Raw genomic sequence first — 16929 nt, 5'->3', positions numbered from 1 at the left:
GCAAAAGTCACTTTTTACGACTGAAAATGAACAAGGTGCTACCAAGGGAACTGAAATTTCACAACTACATAAAAGTAAAGACTGGCTAAACTTTGTAACTTTATGAGTAAAAATAACAACAATAACCCACTCTACAATTAACTCCTCCACAGCGAACAATCTGCTATGCATGCTGGGATGAGGAATCACGGTAGCCCGAGACTGTGGGAACTGGCCTCAACTGCACAGCCGGGGTTATGCCCTTTCCTAGTGCTCTGTGCACAAGGTGGTGCCACCTACTACAAGGCAGTTAGTGAGACGGGAGCCTTTCTCACCAGCCTGCTGTTCATTTGACTGAGCTCTGGCCTCCAACGTGTATCTGTGCATAATTTTATGAAGTATCTAAATGCCATTCACTAGTTTAAAAAAAAAAAAAGCAAACTCTGGACCAAGTAAATTGTGAACTCAAAAAGTTATTAGGAGGGTCACCAATTAGACTAATAACACTTTCTTTAAAAAATAGAATCGCTTTCTTTTGAAATCAACCACAGTGGTGAGACGTGTTTTTCTTTCCAGGTGCTCCATGATGGCACACAGCTCTACCCGGCAAATCCTGCCACTTCCAAGTCCCGGGGTGCTGACCTGCACCAGCACGTGGGGCAGCGTTACCTCCCAACAGTGTGGAGAAGAGCACATGTCACCACTGGGCGATGAGAGAGCTGACAGAGACTCTTGGCTTCTCAACGCCAGACATGGTCGGAGAGCTTTCCTTGTTCTATTAGAAAAGTTCATGAGGAAGCTGTGAATAGGATCAGTCCAGAGAAGTAAAACTCTTTTATTTTCACTGTCCAAACATCAGTCAATATACTGGGCGAGCCAACGGAAGCCCTCGCCATAGCCTTGCCTCTTGAGCACACTGCACATGAACACTTCCATAGGGCGGGCATTCAGCTCCTTCAGGGTCACATTCCCCTAGGGGAGGCAAAATCAAGAAAGGTCCATTAGCATCTCCATGTGGAAAAGCTTGAAAGGGTGACAACAAAAATCACTTTTTCTTTCCCTCAAAAGCAAATCTGAGTAGGGATTAATTACAGAAATGTGGTCAAGGCCATTGGAGTTCGTGCTTTCAGGACAGATAAGCAGCCCAGTCCTATTACCAGGTTCTCCCTCTCATTGTGAAGAGCCTTTGCTTTGAACACACCAACATGCATCTGGAAAGCTATGGCAGCAAACCAAGAGAAAGGCCACTGGGACCCACAGAACCAGCAGGCTCTTTCATGGACAAAAGAAGTCCAGGACTTCTTAGAAATAAGGACATCCTCATTAACAAAAGCATTCAGAAATATACACTAATGACAGGTTACATTAAGAAAATTAAAAATTCATGTGCCTGTAAGAGGGAAAACTTAATTAATTAAAGGAAGCATTTCTAGAAAGAACTAGATAACCAACAAGAGGCAAGACTAAGGAGCCATGCAAAAAAGTCAGGAAGTTAAAGATCCCAGAAAACGACATTTTAAAAAATTAAATATGCCAAAACCCCAAGCTCAAAAGACCAGGATTCCTGTAATTATGGCTGTTCTAGATTTTTCTCTCCCAAGCATACTTTTCTGCAACAGGGTTCTCCTTCCTACTGGAAACAGCATAACCTACTAACCTGGAAGACTTGGGTTCTATTCCTGATTTCATCACTGACTTGCTGTGTAGACCTGAGCCAATAACTCTCAGAGTTTCCTCATCTTCAAAATAGAGGTAACAGTCCTACCTCTTTCAGCAAGGAGCACTGAGGATAACCCAGTGCTCTGCTTTCAATGCTTGGAAAGTGATATAAATGATCACTCTTCATAATCTGAAATTTCCAGTGGAAAAAAATGTCTGGCTAAGGAGGGCTTTCAAAATTGATTTCTCAGAACTGGATTTGAAAGACAGTCAGAAAATTGTTAAAATGACAAGTTTGCTTTTTCTACCATTTCCTTCATCCTTATATACCCAAGGAAACTCTCATTAGAAAACAGTTAAAAGAAGAACACGCTCCTGCCTTGAGAGAGTCTAACATCACCTCTAGTTAAACAAATACTAAGCCCAGTTACTTTTGAAAGACAAGTAAAATCTAGATAGCACAACATGAATGTTTCACAAGCTGTGAATTTCCTTTATAATATGTCCCCTGAAGATTTTTCTCTTGCCTTTCCTGTGGTCTGTCCATAAAGCCCAAATATCTCACGGAGTTTTTCTTCACTGATTGCATCTGTTCTGTCAATTTTGTTACCCAAGATAAGGATTGGCACGTTGGATATTGTTTCATCAGTCATTAAAGCCTAAAGACAAGATAAAAAATGAGTTGAGTGAGGAGTCTATAAAAGCCCACCAAATAATGAAAACAACTTTGACTTTCACTTGTCTATAAGGTATCAAATGTAAAGTGAAAATCTGACCATATTTATACCTGAGTGAATAACTAAAAGTTAATCTTGACATTATAGCCCCTAAGAATTACCTTGACGTTAGTTAGAAATCCCCTAACAGCTTCAAAACAATTATAATGTAAAGCTGTGTCTATCTGCAAGGCAGCAAAACTGCCCAACCTTAACTCTGAGCTAAATCACTCAGCCACAAGCCATCCTCAGCTCTCCCCTGAGTACTGTCCTAGAAGAACAAAGCTCTGGCTACAGAGCCTCAAAGATGACTACCAGAGTCCCCAGATATCCACTAGATGTCCCATGTGCAGAAAGCACTATCTCCGACACTGAGAGGAAGACAAAAGGAAAGGTAAGGGGCTTCCCTGGTGGCACAGTGGTTGAGAATCTGCCTGCCAATGCAGGGGACACGGGTTCGAGCCCTGGTCTGGGAAGATCCCACATGCCACGGAGCAACTGGGTCTGTGAGCCACAACCACTGAGCCTGCGCGTCTGGAGCCTGTGCTCCGCAACGAGAGGCTGCGATAGTGAGAGGCCCGCGCACTGCGATGAAGAGTGGCCCCCGCTCGCCGCAACTAGAGAAAGCCCTCGCACAGAAACGAAGACCCAACACAGCCATAAATAAATAAATAAAATTTAAAAAAAAAAAAAAAAGGAAAGGTAAGACATATCCCTGGCTCAAGAAATCCTCACTCTATATTCATCTGTCAGCAAAGCAAGGCAAGTGGATGATTAAGGGTCGCAATGAATAGGAAGAGAATATAAATATTAAAAGACGTTCAGGAAAATAAGATGGCAATGTGGGCTTGAGGAAAGTCTTAGCGAAGATGTGGAAACTAAACTGGACTCTGAAGGAGGGGCAGGGTGTGGATAGGCAGAATCCAACGAAGGAAGAATATAAGCAATGGCTTTACGGCAGGAAAAGAATTCAGGAAGCCATATGGAGTATCACCTGGCTGGATTAAAGCATTTATGGTGACATGTGTTGACAGAGTAAATGGGTTGGGAAGGGATGACAAGCATTATAGTGCCAGTCTGAGAAGTCAGCTACAATAGATCCCAAAGACCCCAAATCCAGAAATTATTAGATAGAATCTACACTTTTAGTACAATGAATTTGCAAATAGTATCTACCTGTGGTGCTCAGGTAAGGGATGATGATCTAACCTAAGCTAGCAGCATGTAATGAATAGTGAAGCAGGCATTCTGGAGAAAAAAGTGAAGAGACTGATATCTAAATGATAAGACAGATAACACAGGAGTCGAAGCTGGCAGAGATTTCAAGCCTGGGAATCTATTTCACTGACAGGAAAAGCTAGGAAAGAAGAGCAGAGTTGAAGAGAAACCTACTTTGAACATCTCAAGTTCCAGGAAATGTTATACAAAATCAGAGTAAGAATGTCATTCATTCATTAAATACTAACAAAGTGCGTATTATGTGCCCGAGGCTTTACTAGGTACAGGGGTTTCACAAAGAAATAAGACAAGGTCCCTACCATCTAAGTTCACAGTCCGATGGAAGAGACCTAAAAGAAAATCAGCAAAGACAACAGACACTGATAAGATGGAGAGTTTAACAGTCTGAGAGGTCAGAGAAGGCTTCCCAGAAGCAGTCATACCTGAACTCTGAAATCTCTTAAAAGGACATTTAGAAATTTACCAGCAAAATGGGGTAAGGGTCAGGTGAGAAAACCAGGCAGAGACAGTTACTTCTGCATACGCAAGGGAGAACAAGTTGTTATCTATGTTTGGAATGTAGTTCAAGGTAGGCAACAGAGAGAAAAGCTGAAGAAATAAATGAGGAAAGATCATGAAAGAGCTTATGTGCTAAGCAAAAGATCTGTGGATTTCATCACCAAAGTGATACGAGATCTATTCAAGAATATTAAGTAGGGCAAAGACAAGTCTGAGTAAGTTCCTTCCAGCATTAGTATATGGCAGGGTGGTGGTGGAATCTACAGTAATTCACTGCATGTCCACGTAGATGAGGGAAAATGAACAGTTCCATTCTGGGAGAACAGAAATGGTAGGTAGAGTTTCTAATAAGTAGCATTATGTATGAGGCTGGAGCACAAGAGAGGTTTAAACAAGAGAAATCCATCTGGGGGTCACTGGCATGTGGGTTGCAGATGAAGGAATGGGAGAAGCCTGGACCAGCCTGGGAAAACACCAAGATTTAAGGGCTAAGGAGGAGAATGGGTGCTTGTGAAAGAGTCTGAGAAGTATCAGCCAGAGAGAAAGCACCAAAACCAAGAATGTAAAGGGAAATTTAGAGGGAGAATGACCAGTGCCAAGGGGTCAAGTAAGGGAAGGACTGCCCTGTAGGCGATTCTCCATGAGACTAGAGCTTCAGATTCAACAAACATACTTAAACCTGAGAGGTTCAAATTGCCAGGAACAAAAATGCAGAAAGAGTTGTAAATCAAAGAGAAAGACTGAGGCACAGGGTAACACAGTTGGCATTACAAAGGCAACATTACAGAAATTATCAAGCCAAGAAAATGCAATGTTGAGAAAGGAAGAAACTTGAGGTGAGTCCTAGTTAGTATCAAACACTGCATGTGACTGAAACTGAAGACAGAACAGACTATTAAGGTCTGACAAGTCACTCAGTGCAAGAGTGGGCAGGCACAACCTGAGAACACAGATTCAAAAACGCAAAGAACACTAATATCTCCTTTAAGGTTTCACTATGCCAACACTTCATAAACAGTGAACATATGTGATATGTGAAAGGGAAAGACATTAATTATGCTGGGAAAACAGGCATTAACTGAGGAGTGTCCTGAGCAAACTGCACAAAGAGTCACCCTATGATAGATACAAGCAAAGTTAATTTACTTGTGTTCAAGCCAAGTTTCCTCAGAACATCGAAATGCAATGTCTTAGATTTTAAAACACTTTCTTCCTGTAACTAGAACTTTTACCAAATGTTAACTGGAATGATTAAGTATTAGCACTACTGAGCTGTATTTCTTAAACAGAGGCCAAGAAAGGAAAAAAATATAAACATACATTAAGCTCAACTTTGGATTCCATGAGTCGAGGATGATCTGCACAGTCCACCAGAAAGACAATCCCATTAATTGCGGGGAGATAATTTTTCCAAACTCGACGGGCTAAAAGACAAAGTTTGCAGTTGCATCAATTTAAAAACGTATATGCTGAAAATGAATAACCTAATGGTCTATAAAGTAGACAAATCCTGGCCAGGTTTCAATAGCATTAGACTCTGTATAGATTCTCCAAACCCTAGCCAGTATTAAGTCAGAACAGAGGATATAAACTGATGGTCCATGAACTGAATCTGATTTTTTAAAATCTGAAAATCAGGGTTTTCTGCCTGATTTTCTGAAAAAGTGCAACACCTGGCAATCCCATGCCTATCTATCCACATGCTGGATGGATAATAATCAGCTGGAACTGAGTGGTGGCTACCCCTTTAGATGAGGTCTTAGTTCTTCAGTCTGAAAGAGTTACCACCACTCCCTACTTACTCCCAATTTCACTCACTTAAATCACCTACCTCACCCCTGGAGCCATTTTAGTTTGCAACCTCTGAGTTAAAATATCAGGATGCAAATTACTTTTCAATATAACTTTCGTCCCAAGTAACCAATGTGTTCCTAAGTAACCACTGTGTAAGTGTACTGACACATTCATCCACGCAGCCTATAGGGAGACTAGGCTTGACAGGTGGTTTAAGGTCCCAGGCCAATTACCTCAGTTTCCTTAGTTAACCCAGTGTGCCCTATAAATTTTATTTTTTTGTTTATGACATGAAGTGATAATGGTCTGGGAAGTAATGCTTTAATTGTATTATAATTTCTAAGCCATTCGTTTCTGGTCCTTTCAATGGGATGATTAAGAAAACACCTCTAGGTGTCTAAAATCATCAAACATTTAACAATGGTTACCTCTGAAGAGTGGGACTGGGAAGGGGAGGTCGGGGAATTTCACTTTTACCTCCCATATTTGAATACTGATTGTATACTGAATTTGTGACATTGAGCCTGGACTACTTGCATAAGTTAAAATTTTTAAGTTATACCAAAAAAAAAAAAAAAAAAAAGGAAACCTCCAAATGTATAGCATTTTAGTAATTTGTGTAAAATTGTGGCTAGGTTATCATGAAAAAGTGTTTCCGTTAAGTAAATTTTGCTCAAACAAAACAAAACTATGGGGCTTCCCTGTTGGTGCAGTGGTTGAGAGTCCGCCTGCCGATGCAGGGGGTGCGGGTCCGTGTCCCGGTCCGGGAGGATCCCATGTGCCGCGGAGCGGCTGGGCCTGTGAGCCATGGCCGCCGGGCCTGCGCGTCCGGAGCCTGTGCTCCGCGGCGGGAGAGGCCGCAGCGGTGAGAGGCCCGCGTACCGAAAAAACAAAAACAAAAACAAAAAAACTATGTACAGATTTTTCTTGACTAATAATGGGGTTATGTCCCCATAAATCGATCGTAATTTGAAAATCTCATAAGTCATAATACACCTACCAAGCAGAGCTTAGCCCAGCCTACCTTAAAAGTGCTCAGAACACTTACATCAGCCTACGGTTGGGCAAAATCATCTAACAGAAAACCTATTTTATAATGTGTTGAATCTCTCATGTAATTTATTGAACGTTGTACTGAAAGTGGAAAAGAGAATGGTTGCATTGGTGCAGAATGGCTGTAAGTATATCAGTTGTTTACCCTCAGGATCACATGGCTGACTGGGAGCTGCCCCGCATGATGAGAGACTATGTATGGTACAATACCATATGTGGCTAGCCTGGGAAAAGATCAAAATTCAAAATCTGAAGTACAGTTTCTACTGAATACGTATCACTTTTGCATCACAATAAAGTCAAAAAATCTTAAGTCAAACCATCATTAAGTTGAGGACCATCTGTACATAAACGCATTTCCCTTCTCTATAAAAACCTGAAAGCTAAATTTATCACACCAAATAATACACAATTCCCAGTTCAGGTGTCTAAAAACACCTACTCCTTCTGCATTCTCCAGATGGTCTCAGTTCAGCTTATAACCGCGTTACCTCTGAATTTAAACTTGTAAGCAGTTACAAATACTTTTGAAAGAAGCAGAAAAGAGACCATACACCCATCCCTACCCAAATGGAAATAATACAAGCTCATTACAGAGAAAAAGGAAACAAGATAATCTATAATCCTCCATCAATACACAGCCATTGCTAATGTTTCTGTATACTTTCTTTCAATCTTTCTTCTGTATAGGTATTTTATGTGATGGTGCTCATACTACATAAATGATTTTGTAGGATGTAAATAATAAATGAATAAAATAAATGTAATTATACGTTAATGAAATCACTGACTATAAAATTATTTGGATCTCTTCTCAGCCTTCTAGCTAAAATTATCTGACTTTACATTTACAATTACCAATATTCTATTTTTTTTAACTATACTTTTTAAAAAAACTGTATTAGATTCAACCTAATAACATAATGCTCCAAAAGGAGACATCTCAACTCAATTTAATAACAAATGAGTAAACCTGACAGAATCTCAATAGGTTCTTTCTTCTACCTTCCCAGAATATTTATTCCCACATCTTAAATGTTTTACTCCTAAGCCTAGAGTCTTGCCAAATGTAAAGTGGGCATTGATTGGGTAAAGGTGCCCCATTCTGCATATCTCCAAAACACCTGACAAGAACTGGGAACCAAATGGAGAGCAAGAAGGCAGAAGAAAATGTTCCACCAACTGCCCCAAGTGGGGAGAGTATACAAAAATCAGTTCAGATCACGGTGGTCAAATAGTCACTGTGTTATTTTTGCAACTTTTGACAAATTTAAAATTACTTACAAATAAATTTCCTACATACTTTAACTCCATTGAATAACGGATACAATAAAGACAGGGTTAAATTCAATATGTGATATTGTAATGGATCTTGCATAAGAGGAAAAATGCTATAAAGGAGATTATTAGAACAAATGACAAAAAAAGGGAATATACACTATAGAGTAGACAAAGCTTCCTGGGTCTGATAATTATTATGATTATATAAGGGAATATTCTTGTTATTAGGAAACATGCATTAAAGTATTTAAGGAGTAAAAGAACATGATGAACTCACAAAAGGGTCAAGAAAAATAAATATTAACGTGTACTACACAGAGAGGGAGACTAATAAATTTGGGCAAAAGTTATAAAGGAGGGGAGTTCTCTGTATTATTTATGCAACTTCTGGCAAGTTTGAAATTACTTAAAAATAATAAGTGAATAAAACAACTTCATTAAGTAAGATCTCAAGCAATTTAAAAGGTATATATGGCACACTGCTTTAAAAAAGGTGAACAAAATGAACCAGAAGTCAACCACCCTTCCACTGAATCATCTCGTACCTTGCTCATGCCCACCAAGATCAAAAGTTGTAAAAGTCATTCCAGCAATTGTCAGCTCTTCTGATGCTGAAAAATAAAGGAAGGAAATAAACTTCTCTATCCAACAAGGCCCAACTACCAGTATTCTAATCCAATACAAATGCAAAACCTAATGAAGCTTTCACTATGTAAAGAAAAGGACACAAGGGTGAAAACACTCTTAAATAATTCTAAAAAGCCAAGTCTCTTTTCCTCCAAAGTGTTTGCTGCTCCTTAGAAGTAGATATGGGAGATGTGTCCCATTGCAGGACTAGTGAGAACAGATAGTGACAAAGTTCCAGAGGTTTAGATTTATGGGTATTTGACCTGAGTGTGTCCTATAAGGAATTTTTTTCAAGTAAGCTGTCTTTTGGGGCTTCAGTTAATAACAGAACTGAATCAACTTGGGATTCATCCTACAGCCCTGACACTGACCCTCAAATATCAAAAGGTCACCAGGTATTTTCAAACCTACTCGGATGTAATGTTGGAACATGTTGGCCCAATCTGTCATCTTTGAGCATGTGTAAAAGAGTGGTTTTGCCTGCATTATCCAAACCCAAGAATACAAGTTTTCCAGATTTCTTGTAGAGTCCTAAAAAAGAAAAAAAAAAAAAGTTAACATAATTTGCTCTCCACACACCAAAGCCTACTTGTATCAACATTTAAATGGTTACAGGAAATACACATAGTTTGAAACCTATGATATATTTCAAGGAAATGGATTTACCTAGGAACTGGAGCACACTGCTGAAGCCATTGTAGAGCCACTCAAAGATGAAAGACATTATTAATGCTTACTACCTGTATAAAATAGGAAAGCAGCAAACATTAGCTTTCTGAATGCTAGTATATTTCTGGAGAAGTTAACTCTCATTCGCTGGCCCTGATGCATGTTTACAGTCCCATGTTTTGGGACATAAGAAAACAAAGGATTGTGCACTCTGGAGGGAAGTCTCTGGGGTCCTCAGATCTGCACAAACTTCTGGTTTTCTAAGTTTTCAATCTATGATACTCAGAAGACTAGGAGTTAAAGATACTTTCCTCTTTTGCTGTGTGAGTCACTCCTCCAGGCAGCTGCTCATTCGCATTCCCTAGATACACCACTGCTGTCTACCAGTTAGCAAAACTTCTAGGAAATCAGCCCCATCAATAATCTGGATCAAAATGTCACACTGATGCACTAAGTAGAAAATAAGAATAAAGGCATATTAACCTGAATGAAAAGCATATTAACCCATCCTTGCAAACAACTCTAAAAAACAAGGTCACCAAAATCCTACTGGCTGGCACAATTTGCACTGCTCCATTTACCAATGCTATCTCTTCTTAATATTTGTTTAACCCCTCTTATAATATGTATCTCAACTTAAAAAAAGATGATATCACTATAATGGAGAGCCATGAAGAGATAAGAGAATCCGATCATAATGTGAATAATCGAGACCTACCAAACCCATTTTACAAATATGGACTTTCTTAAAATAAGAATACTCATTCAGGGCATAGAGGTAGGTTCCTAGCCAAGGACGTACCTCAATACTGATATTAACACCACTTTTTCTACTGTTTCTCATAAGCCTAGACAAAACAGAAGATGACCGGAAGCTCCTAAAAGGTCAACATACACTGGGGAATAAGCAAGAGGACCTCTGAATGTTAAGAGGGTAGGATCTAGAGCCAATGGTGGGTGTTAAGGTTTCTCAGAGTCAGCATGTCCTGATCACAATGAACTTCTGCCTCAGTATCTCAGATCTGGTGCAGAAAAAAGGATGATTCCCCCACTTTCACTCCTCTCCATCAGCAAGAACACCTGAACACAAGGTGGCCAAGCGCTATCAAACAAATTTGCTGAAGTTTTGTTTTTAAAAAAAAGTAAACAGGGCTTCCCTGGTGGCGCAGTGGTTGAGAGTCCGCCTGCTGATGCAGGGGACGCAGGTTCGTGCCCTGGTCCGGGAGGATCCCACATGCTGCAGAGCGGTTGGGCCCGTGAGCCATGGCCGCTGAGCCTGCGCATCTGGAGCCTGTGCTCCGCAACGGAAGAGGCCACAACAGTGAGAGGCCCGTGTACCACCAAAAAAAAAAAAAAAGTAAACAGAAGTTTACTGTAAAAGGGTTAGCCACAAAAACCCACCTATATTCTTCATTCAAAGAATGCTAGATGAAGAAGAAATTGAAAAATGGAGACAGTATGTGTTAATTTTCTTTTTCATCCAATTACTGCGTTTTTTAAAAATCAGGCCTGTGGCCTGACCTGTAAACTTTAGGGACTGCTTTAGTGCTTATCGTCTATGGCTCTTACCATAGAAGGGCCAAATGAAGCTTGGGAGTTTGGGTGGGGTGGAGGCTGAAGGAAAAAGCTTTTATAGAAAGATCCTAGGATTTCCCCGGTGGTCAGTGGTTAAGACTCCGTACTTCCACTGCAGGGGCACGGGTTCAATCCCTGTTCAGGGAAATTCTGCATGCCGCGCAGTGCGGCCAAAAAAAAAAAAGGATACTAAATAAGGTTTTTTTCCCCGCTTCAGAAACATCAAAATATATTTTGGCAGAAAAACCAAATTTAGTATGTTAAATAATAGTTTTGTCCGGAAACTTTGTCTCTACTTTAAGAAGTCCAATGACTTAAATATGCTTACAAAGTTCCTGTGCTTAAGTTTTCACTGTATGTTAAGTAAAAGAACAATGTGCCTCTCCTCTGCAATCCCACCAAACCAGTCATCCTTCCCTATTTTCTCCGTCTACCACTTGGAGAAGCAGGGCTTACCTTTAGAGAGCACCTCTCATTAAGGTCACTCCCAATGATTACGACTTTAAAACCCAACACTTATATATTCATTTATACTACACTGGTTTGCAGTCATTACTTTCTAGACAGCTTGTAAAGTTTTACTACATCATTGTAGAAGTATTCCCAACTAGATAAATTCTCCCAAGGTGACAAGGGGAAAAGCCCATTTTAGGGAATTTTTCATGGTTAACTGAACTACTTTGACTTTCCAATTTATTTTCCCTTGACATCCCTGCTTTAAAAGTCCCATAATTCTTCCCTCCAAAATGATCTACAGAAAGTACTTGAAGAAACTCTTCAGGTGATGTTAAAAAATAATAAAACCCCTTACTGGACCCAAAGAGTTGCACTGTATTGTTACCCAAAGTTAAGGAAATGTCTCTGATGGCTCCTCCATCCTTGAGATCTTAGGCTTTGTACCCCCTCGTGAGCAGTTTTTCAGTTTATACAGTGCCTGCACATACACCTCATTTCAGCCTCACACCAACCCCATGAGGTAAGAATCCTTAGCCTCATTTAACAAGATGAGGATGCTGATGGTCCTAGATTAGCTAGCATAACAAAGACTGCTCAGCTGAAAAAGTAACAATGCCAGGACTTAAACCCTCCTCTTTTACTGCCAAAGCCAAAGCTCTTCCTGTTAATATCACATAAAATTCCAACGCAAATCACAAAACTGCTTTAAAAAAACATAAAGCTTCCTTAAACTACCAACTACACAGATGATAACCTGCTGTTTTCTTCCTTACAACTCATCACAACTTCTGAACGATATATTAATAACCAGCATTTTATTCCTTTTCTATCCTTGATCCACTTTACCACCTTATGGAACCTTATGGCAAATTAGACTACAATCTAAGGGCTCTAACTACCAACAAAAGCACTGCCAACATACCTAAAACTAACATTTGCAAATTTCAGGACTGACTGATTCAAATAAATAACAAGGAGGAGCACCAGACTGACAATTAACCAATAAAAAATCTATGCATCACTTCTTATACATACTCATTACTTCTTATTCATGCTCAGAGCAACCTGAAGACACCGTTTCAGACAGATCTGGGGGTAGCAAGCCGCTGGTTTTTAGCTAAGAGACTGTGCTTGGCTGCAGGGTAAACGTCAAAGGTCAGCCCCATTGCAAAACTCTGTAAGGCCCCCTGTCAAAATCTAAGCAGATGCACCGCGGTAAAGGAGAAAAGACAAGAAAAAGGGAGAATACTAACAGAGATTTTTTTCCATGCACTGAAGAGAGAGGGGGAAAAAGGGGGAAGTGGAAGAAGAAAACACGGGGTTCGACCCAGGACAGCAGCAGATGATAACACACAGCTGAAGTGGGGGTGGGGAGAGCCCTGGACTAGGAGCCAGGAGATCTGGTTCGAACGCTCACACTTGCTATCTGCGGGGCCTTGGGCAATTCACTGTGCCTCAACGAGCCTTAGTCCCCGAATCTGTAAAAAAAAAAAAAAAAAAAAAAAAAAAAAAGGATAATCATCAAGGACTTCAATCCACCCCACCGAGGGCTGAAGCTCATCCGAGACAGGGGATGTGAAGCCGATTCGTAAACCGGAGCGCACGGTACCGACAGGAAAACTGTTATCCTGCCCAGTAGCTGCAAGACCCCGGAGCGGAATGCTGATGGACCCGATACCCGAGAGGTCGGCAGGGGACCGAGCAGACCCGGCCAAGCCGGCCCGTCCCCGCCCAGAACGAGTCCCGCGGCCCCACAGAACCGCCTGCGTGTCACTTCCCCCCCACAATCCCGCCTGCGCCGGCTTCCGCCCCGACTCTCTCCGCCGGCCACCCCAGCCGCTCCGGCCCCGGCTCCCTCCTTCGCCGCGGCCCCCGACTCACGGCCTAAGGGGCTCCTCCGGCGACGGCAGGCGGCTTGAACCCTCCCTCAGAGCACAGAGCCCAGAGCCCAGAAACACCCTGGACCGCCACCTACTCGCCGGATATACGTAACACCCCCTCCCCCGGGACTTCCGAGCGCGTGCTCGCCCCCGCCCCGTCGTAGCGTCACGGCGCTCTGACACCCCGTGCCGCCCTACCAGCGACTGGGACAGCGGAGGGGCGGGCCTCAGGCGAGACGAAGGCTCTCGGGGGCGGGCCCGACTTGGCCCCGCCTCCTCCCGTAGGGAGTGCGGGAGCCGCGAGACGTGGCAGCGCCAAGACCCGGAGGGTGGGGGCGTCATCCTGGAGTCTCGCGGGGGACCTAGACGGCTTCAAATCCGACCGAGTGCGTTCCCAGACGCTGGGGGAAAATCAGAAGTGGCGACCGGCAGGTAGGTAGGTTCTCGGAAGGAAGAGTTGACCTCAGAGCCCTCGACCTAAGATGGATCCCAGCGAGCTTCTGCGTTAAATCGCAGTTCCCTGGGATAGCCTGTTTTCTAGAAGAACAGCTAATATTCATTGAGTACTTATGTTCCAGTGCACTGAGTACTTTGCAGGCCTCATTTCATTTGACCCTTTCATTACGGCCCTGTGAAGCAGATACTATTGTTATCCCCAGTTTACAAATGAGAACCGAAGTTCAGAATACTGTGGTAACCAAGCCCGAGTTCATACCCTAGGAAGTGGCAAATCGCTTCCAAACCAAATCATTGGTTCCTTCACCTGCATTTTCTCATTTAATTCTGAGGACAGCCCTATGAGATTGGTATTATTACTCCGATTTTACAGATAAGAAAACTGAGTCAAATGGAAAGATGAATGATGCTTTTGGATGGGAAGACTCTATCATAAAGATCTCAATTTTCTGTAAGTAAAGTTACAAATTTAACCTGATTCCTATAAAAGAACTAATAAGATTAATTATTATGTGTGTGTTTTTATTACAGTTTGTTTCCTCTGACAGGTTACGAGACAAACACCCCGTTTACTTGAGTTTTAAAAGGGTATTTCCTTTGCCCCACTTGAATGACCAATAAAGACGTAAGTCCAGTTGGCAAAGTGAAAGAGGAGTGTTATGTGTGTGTTTTTTAAACTACCCTGTTTGTTCCTAAAATTCAAATGGAAAAATAAACAAGAATAGTCAGAAAACAGGCTCTGAAGAAGCAGAACAATGAGAGGGATCCAGCACTATCAGATATTAAAACATTATAGATCCTCAGTAATTAAAACAGTTTGGTATTAGTGCACAAAAAGGCACACAAACCAATGGAACGAAGTACAGATATAAACTCAAATACATGCAGAAATAAAATTAAAGTGGCATCTGGGTAGGGGGGAGGGATAAAATGGGAGATTGGGATTGACATATACACACTACTATATATAAAATAGATAACTAATATGGACCTACTGTATAGCACAGGGAACTCTACTCAATATTCTGTAATGATCTATATGGGAATAGAATCTAAAAAAGAGAGGATACATGTATATATATAACTGATTCACTTTGCTGTACAGCAGAAACTAACACAGCATTGTAAATCAACTATATTCCAATAAAAGTTAATTTTATTTATTTTTTTATTTTTTGACCACGCTGCGTGGCACGTGGGATCTTAGTTCCCCAGCCAGGGATCGAAGCTGCGCCCCCTGCATTGGAAGCAACGAGTCTTAACCACTGGACCACTGGGGAAGTCCCCAAAAGTTAATTTTAAACAATAAAATTTTAAAAAGATAAAATGGCACCTGGCAACTCCAACAATACTCAGAGGGGGCTGGATAGGCAAGCTCACCACCTTCCCCCTCCTTTCATCCTATGGGTCTTCTGCATTGAGTGTAAATCCTGCCCAGACACATTTGAAAGGGGTCAGGCTGTGTTCTGAGGCCTCTCCCCAGCTTTGACTAAACCAGGGGAACTATGTCCAGAGGGCTTGGAACCCCAGTGTGCACACCTGGAGGCGCAAGTTGGCCCCGGTGCAAGTTAATGATGCAAGTTAATGCGTTGGACTACCGGGCCTTGTTAGAAGCCTGGCTGTAAGGTAAGAGGCTTCCAAACCACAAGGATGACTTGGGGGACTCAGGAGGAGGGAGGGAGCACACAGGCAGATTCTCAGGAGAGCTGCAAATTTCATTTACCAGCTAGGCAGCCTTGGTCAAGTTGACAAATGCCCCAAACTACAGTGTACCCACCTCTAAAATGGGTGAAAGAGGCATTGTCATGCACGTAAGCAATTTTTTTCAGAGTACGTTTTTAAGAAGTGTTTCAATTATGTGCTTAAAATAAATAAATAATAAAAGGGTTGGGACAGTTGGGTTGTCAAGAAAACCTAAAAGTTGAATTTATAAGTCACATGCCACATCAGGTAAGTTCCAAATGATTCAAAGATATATATGTTTTATGGGAACATATATATATGTATAACTGACTCACTCTGTTATAAAGCAGAAACTAACACACCATTGTAAAGCAATTATACCCCAATAAAGATGTTAAAAAAAATAAAATAAAAAAAAATAAAAAAAAAAAAGATATATATGTTTAAAAATGACACCATAAAAGTACTAGAAAAATTTTTAAAAAGCATGGATGAATTCCTTATAATCCTGGAATAGAGAAGGGCTTTCTGGCTATGATTGAAAATCCAGAAGCCATAAAAGAAAAGATTGATAAATTTAACCACAGAAAAATAAAAGTATTTTATATGGCAAAACAGCAACAGTGATGACACCGTAAACTCAAGACAGATGACGAGAAAAAATATGTGTAATCCCATCATAGGCAAGTGAAAAATTAACATGAAAAAGACTTGTTAAAAAAAATAGACAAGGAGAGAATCACAATTATCAGGAAAAGAAATACACATGGCTCTTAATCATAATAAACTCATAATAGAAATATAATAAATACAGAAAATAACAAAAGTTAAGAAATTTAAAACTCACTGAGATACCGTTTTCACCCATCAGGTTGGCAAAAGTCGACCCGTGTATTGGTGGCGAGGCTGTTGTAGAGAGTAGTCAAGGAAGGCCCCACCAAGGTGCCATTTGGACAGGACCTGAAGGACATCTGGGGGTAACATGTTCCAGGCTGACAGCACAGCATGTGCAGAGGCCTCAAGGAGGAGTGTTCATGGCAGCTTCCAGGAGCAGCTGGGAGGCCAGCTTAGCCAGGCAGGGTGAAAAGGGAAGTAGTGGCAGGAGGTGAGGTGAGAAAGGTGTGGGGTAGGTGGTTAAGAAGTGGGAAGGTTCTGAGACTTTACCTAATGAGCTAGCCAGGCACACTTCCATGGATACTGGCAAACACGAGACTCCTGGGGCAGAGACAAAGGATTTTATTACCTCAAAGCCTGAGCTTCATGTTGGTGTGTTTTGCACTTGCCCCCCGACAAGTCCTCTGGGGTGATGCAGAGCAGCCCAGGTGGATGCTGCCCATAGAGTGGATTTGCGTCACAGCTGAAGA

General features: G+C 41.5%; 1 protein-coding gene across 1 annotated transcript; it reads right to left on the bottom strand.

The window, feature by feature from the left end:
• Positions 1-477: 477 nt before the first annotated feature.
• Positions 478-13532, bottom strand: SAR1A (secretion associated Ras related GTPase 1A). Its single transcript, XM_007454560.1, has 7 exons — positions 13428-13532; positions 9513-9586; positions 9258-9377; positions 8765-8830; positions 5412-5515; positions 2166-2297; positions 478-951 (listed from the first exon to the last, which is right to left on the bottom strand). The coding sequence occupies exons 2-7, from the start codon at positions 9568-9570 to the stop codon at positions 835-837; spliced, it is 597 nt and encodes a 198-aa protein (XP_007454622.1). The 5' UTR covers positions 9571-9586; positions 13428-13532; the 3' UTR covers positions 478-834.
• Positions 13533-16929: the final 3397 nt, after the last annotated feature.

This window comes from Lipotes vexillifer, unplaced genomic scaffold (genome assembly GCF_000442215.2).
Source record: "Lipotes vexillifer unplaced genomic scaffold, Lipotes_vexillifer_v1.1 scaffold708, whole genome shotgun sequence".
Lineage (NCBI taxonomy): Eukaryota > Metazoa > Chordata > Mammalia > Artiodactyla > Lipotidae > Lipotes > Lipotes vexillifer.
The sequence above is the reverse complement of the archived record's forward strand: the minus strand, read 5'-3'. Positions and strand labels throughout refer to the sequence as shown.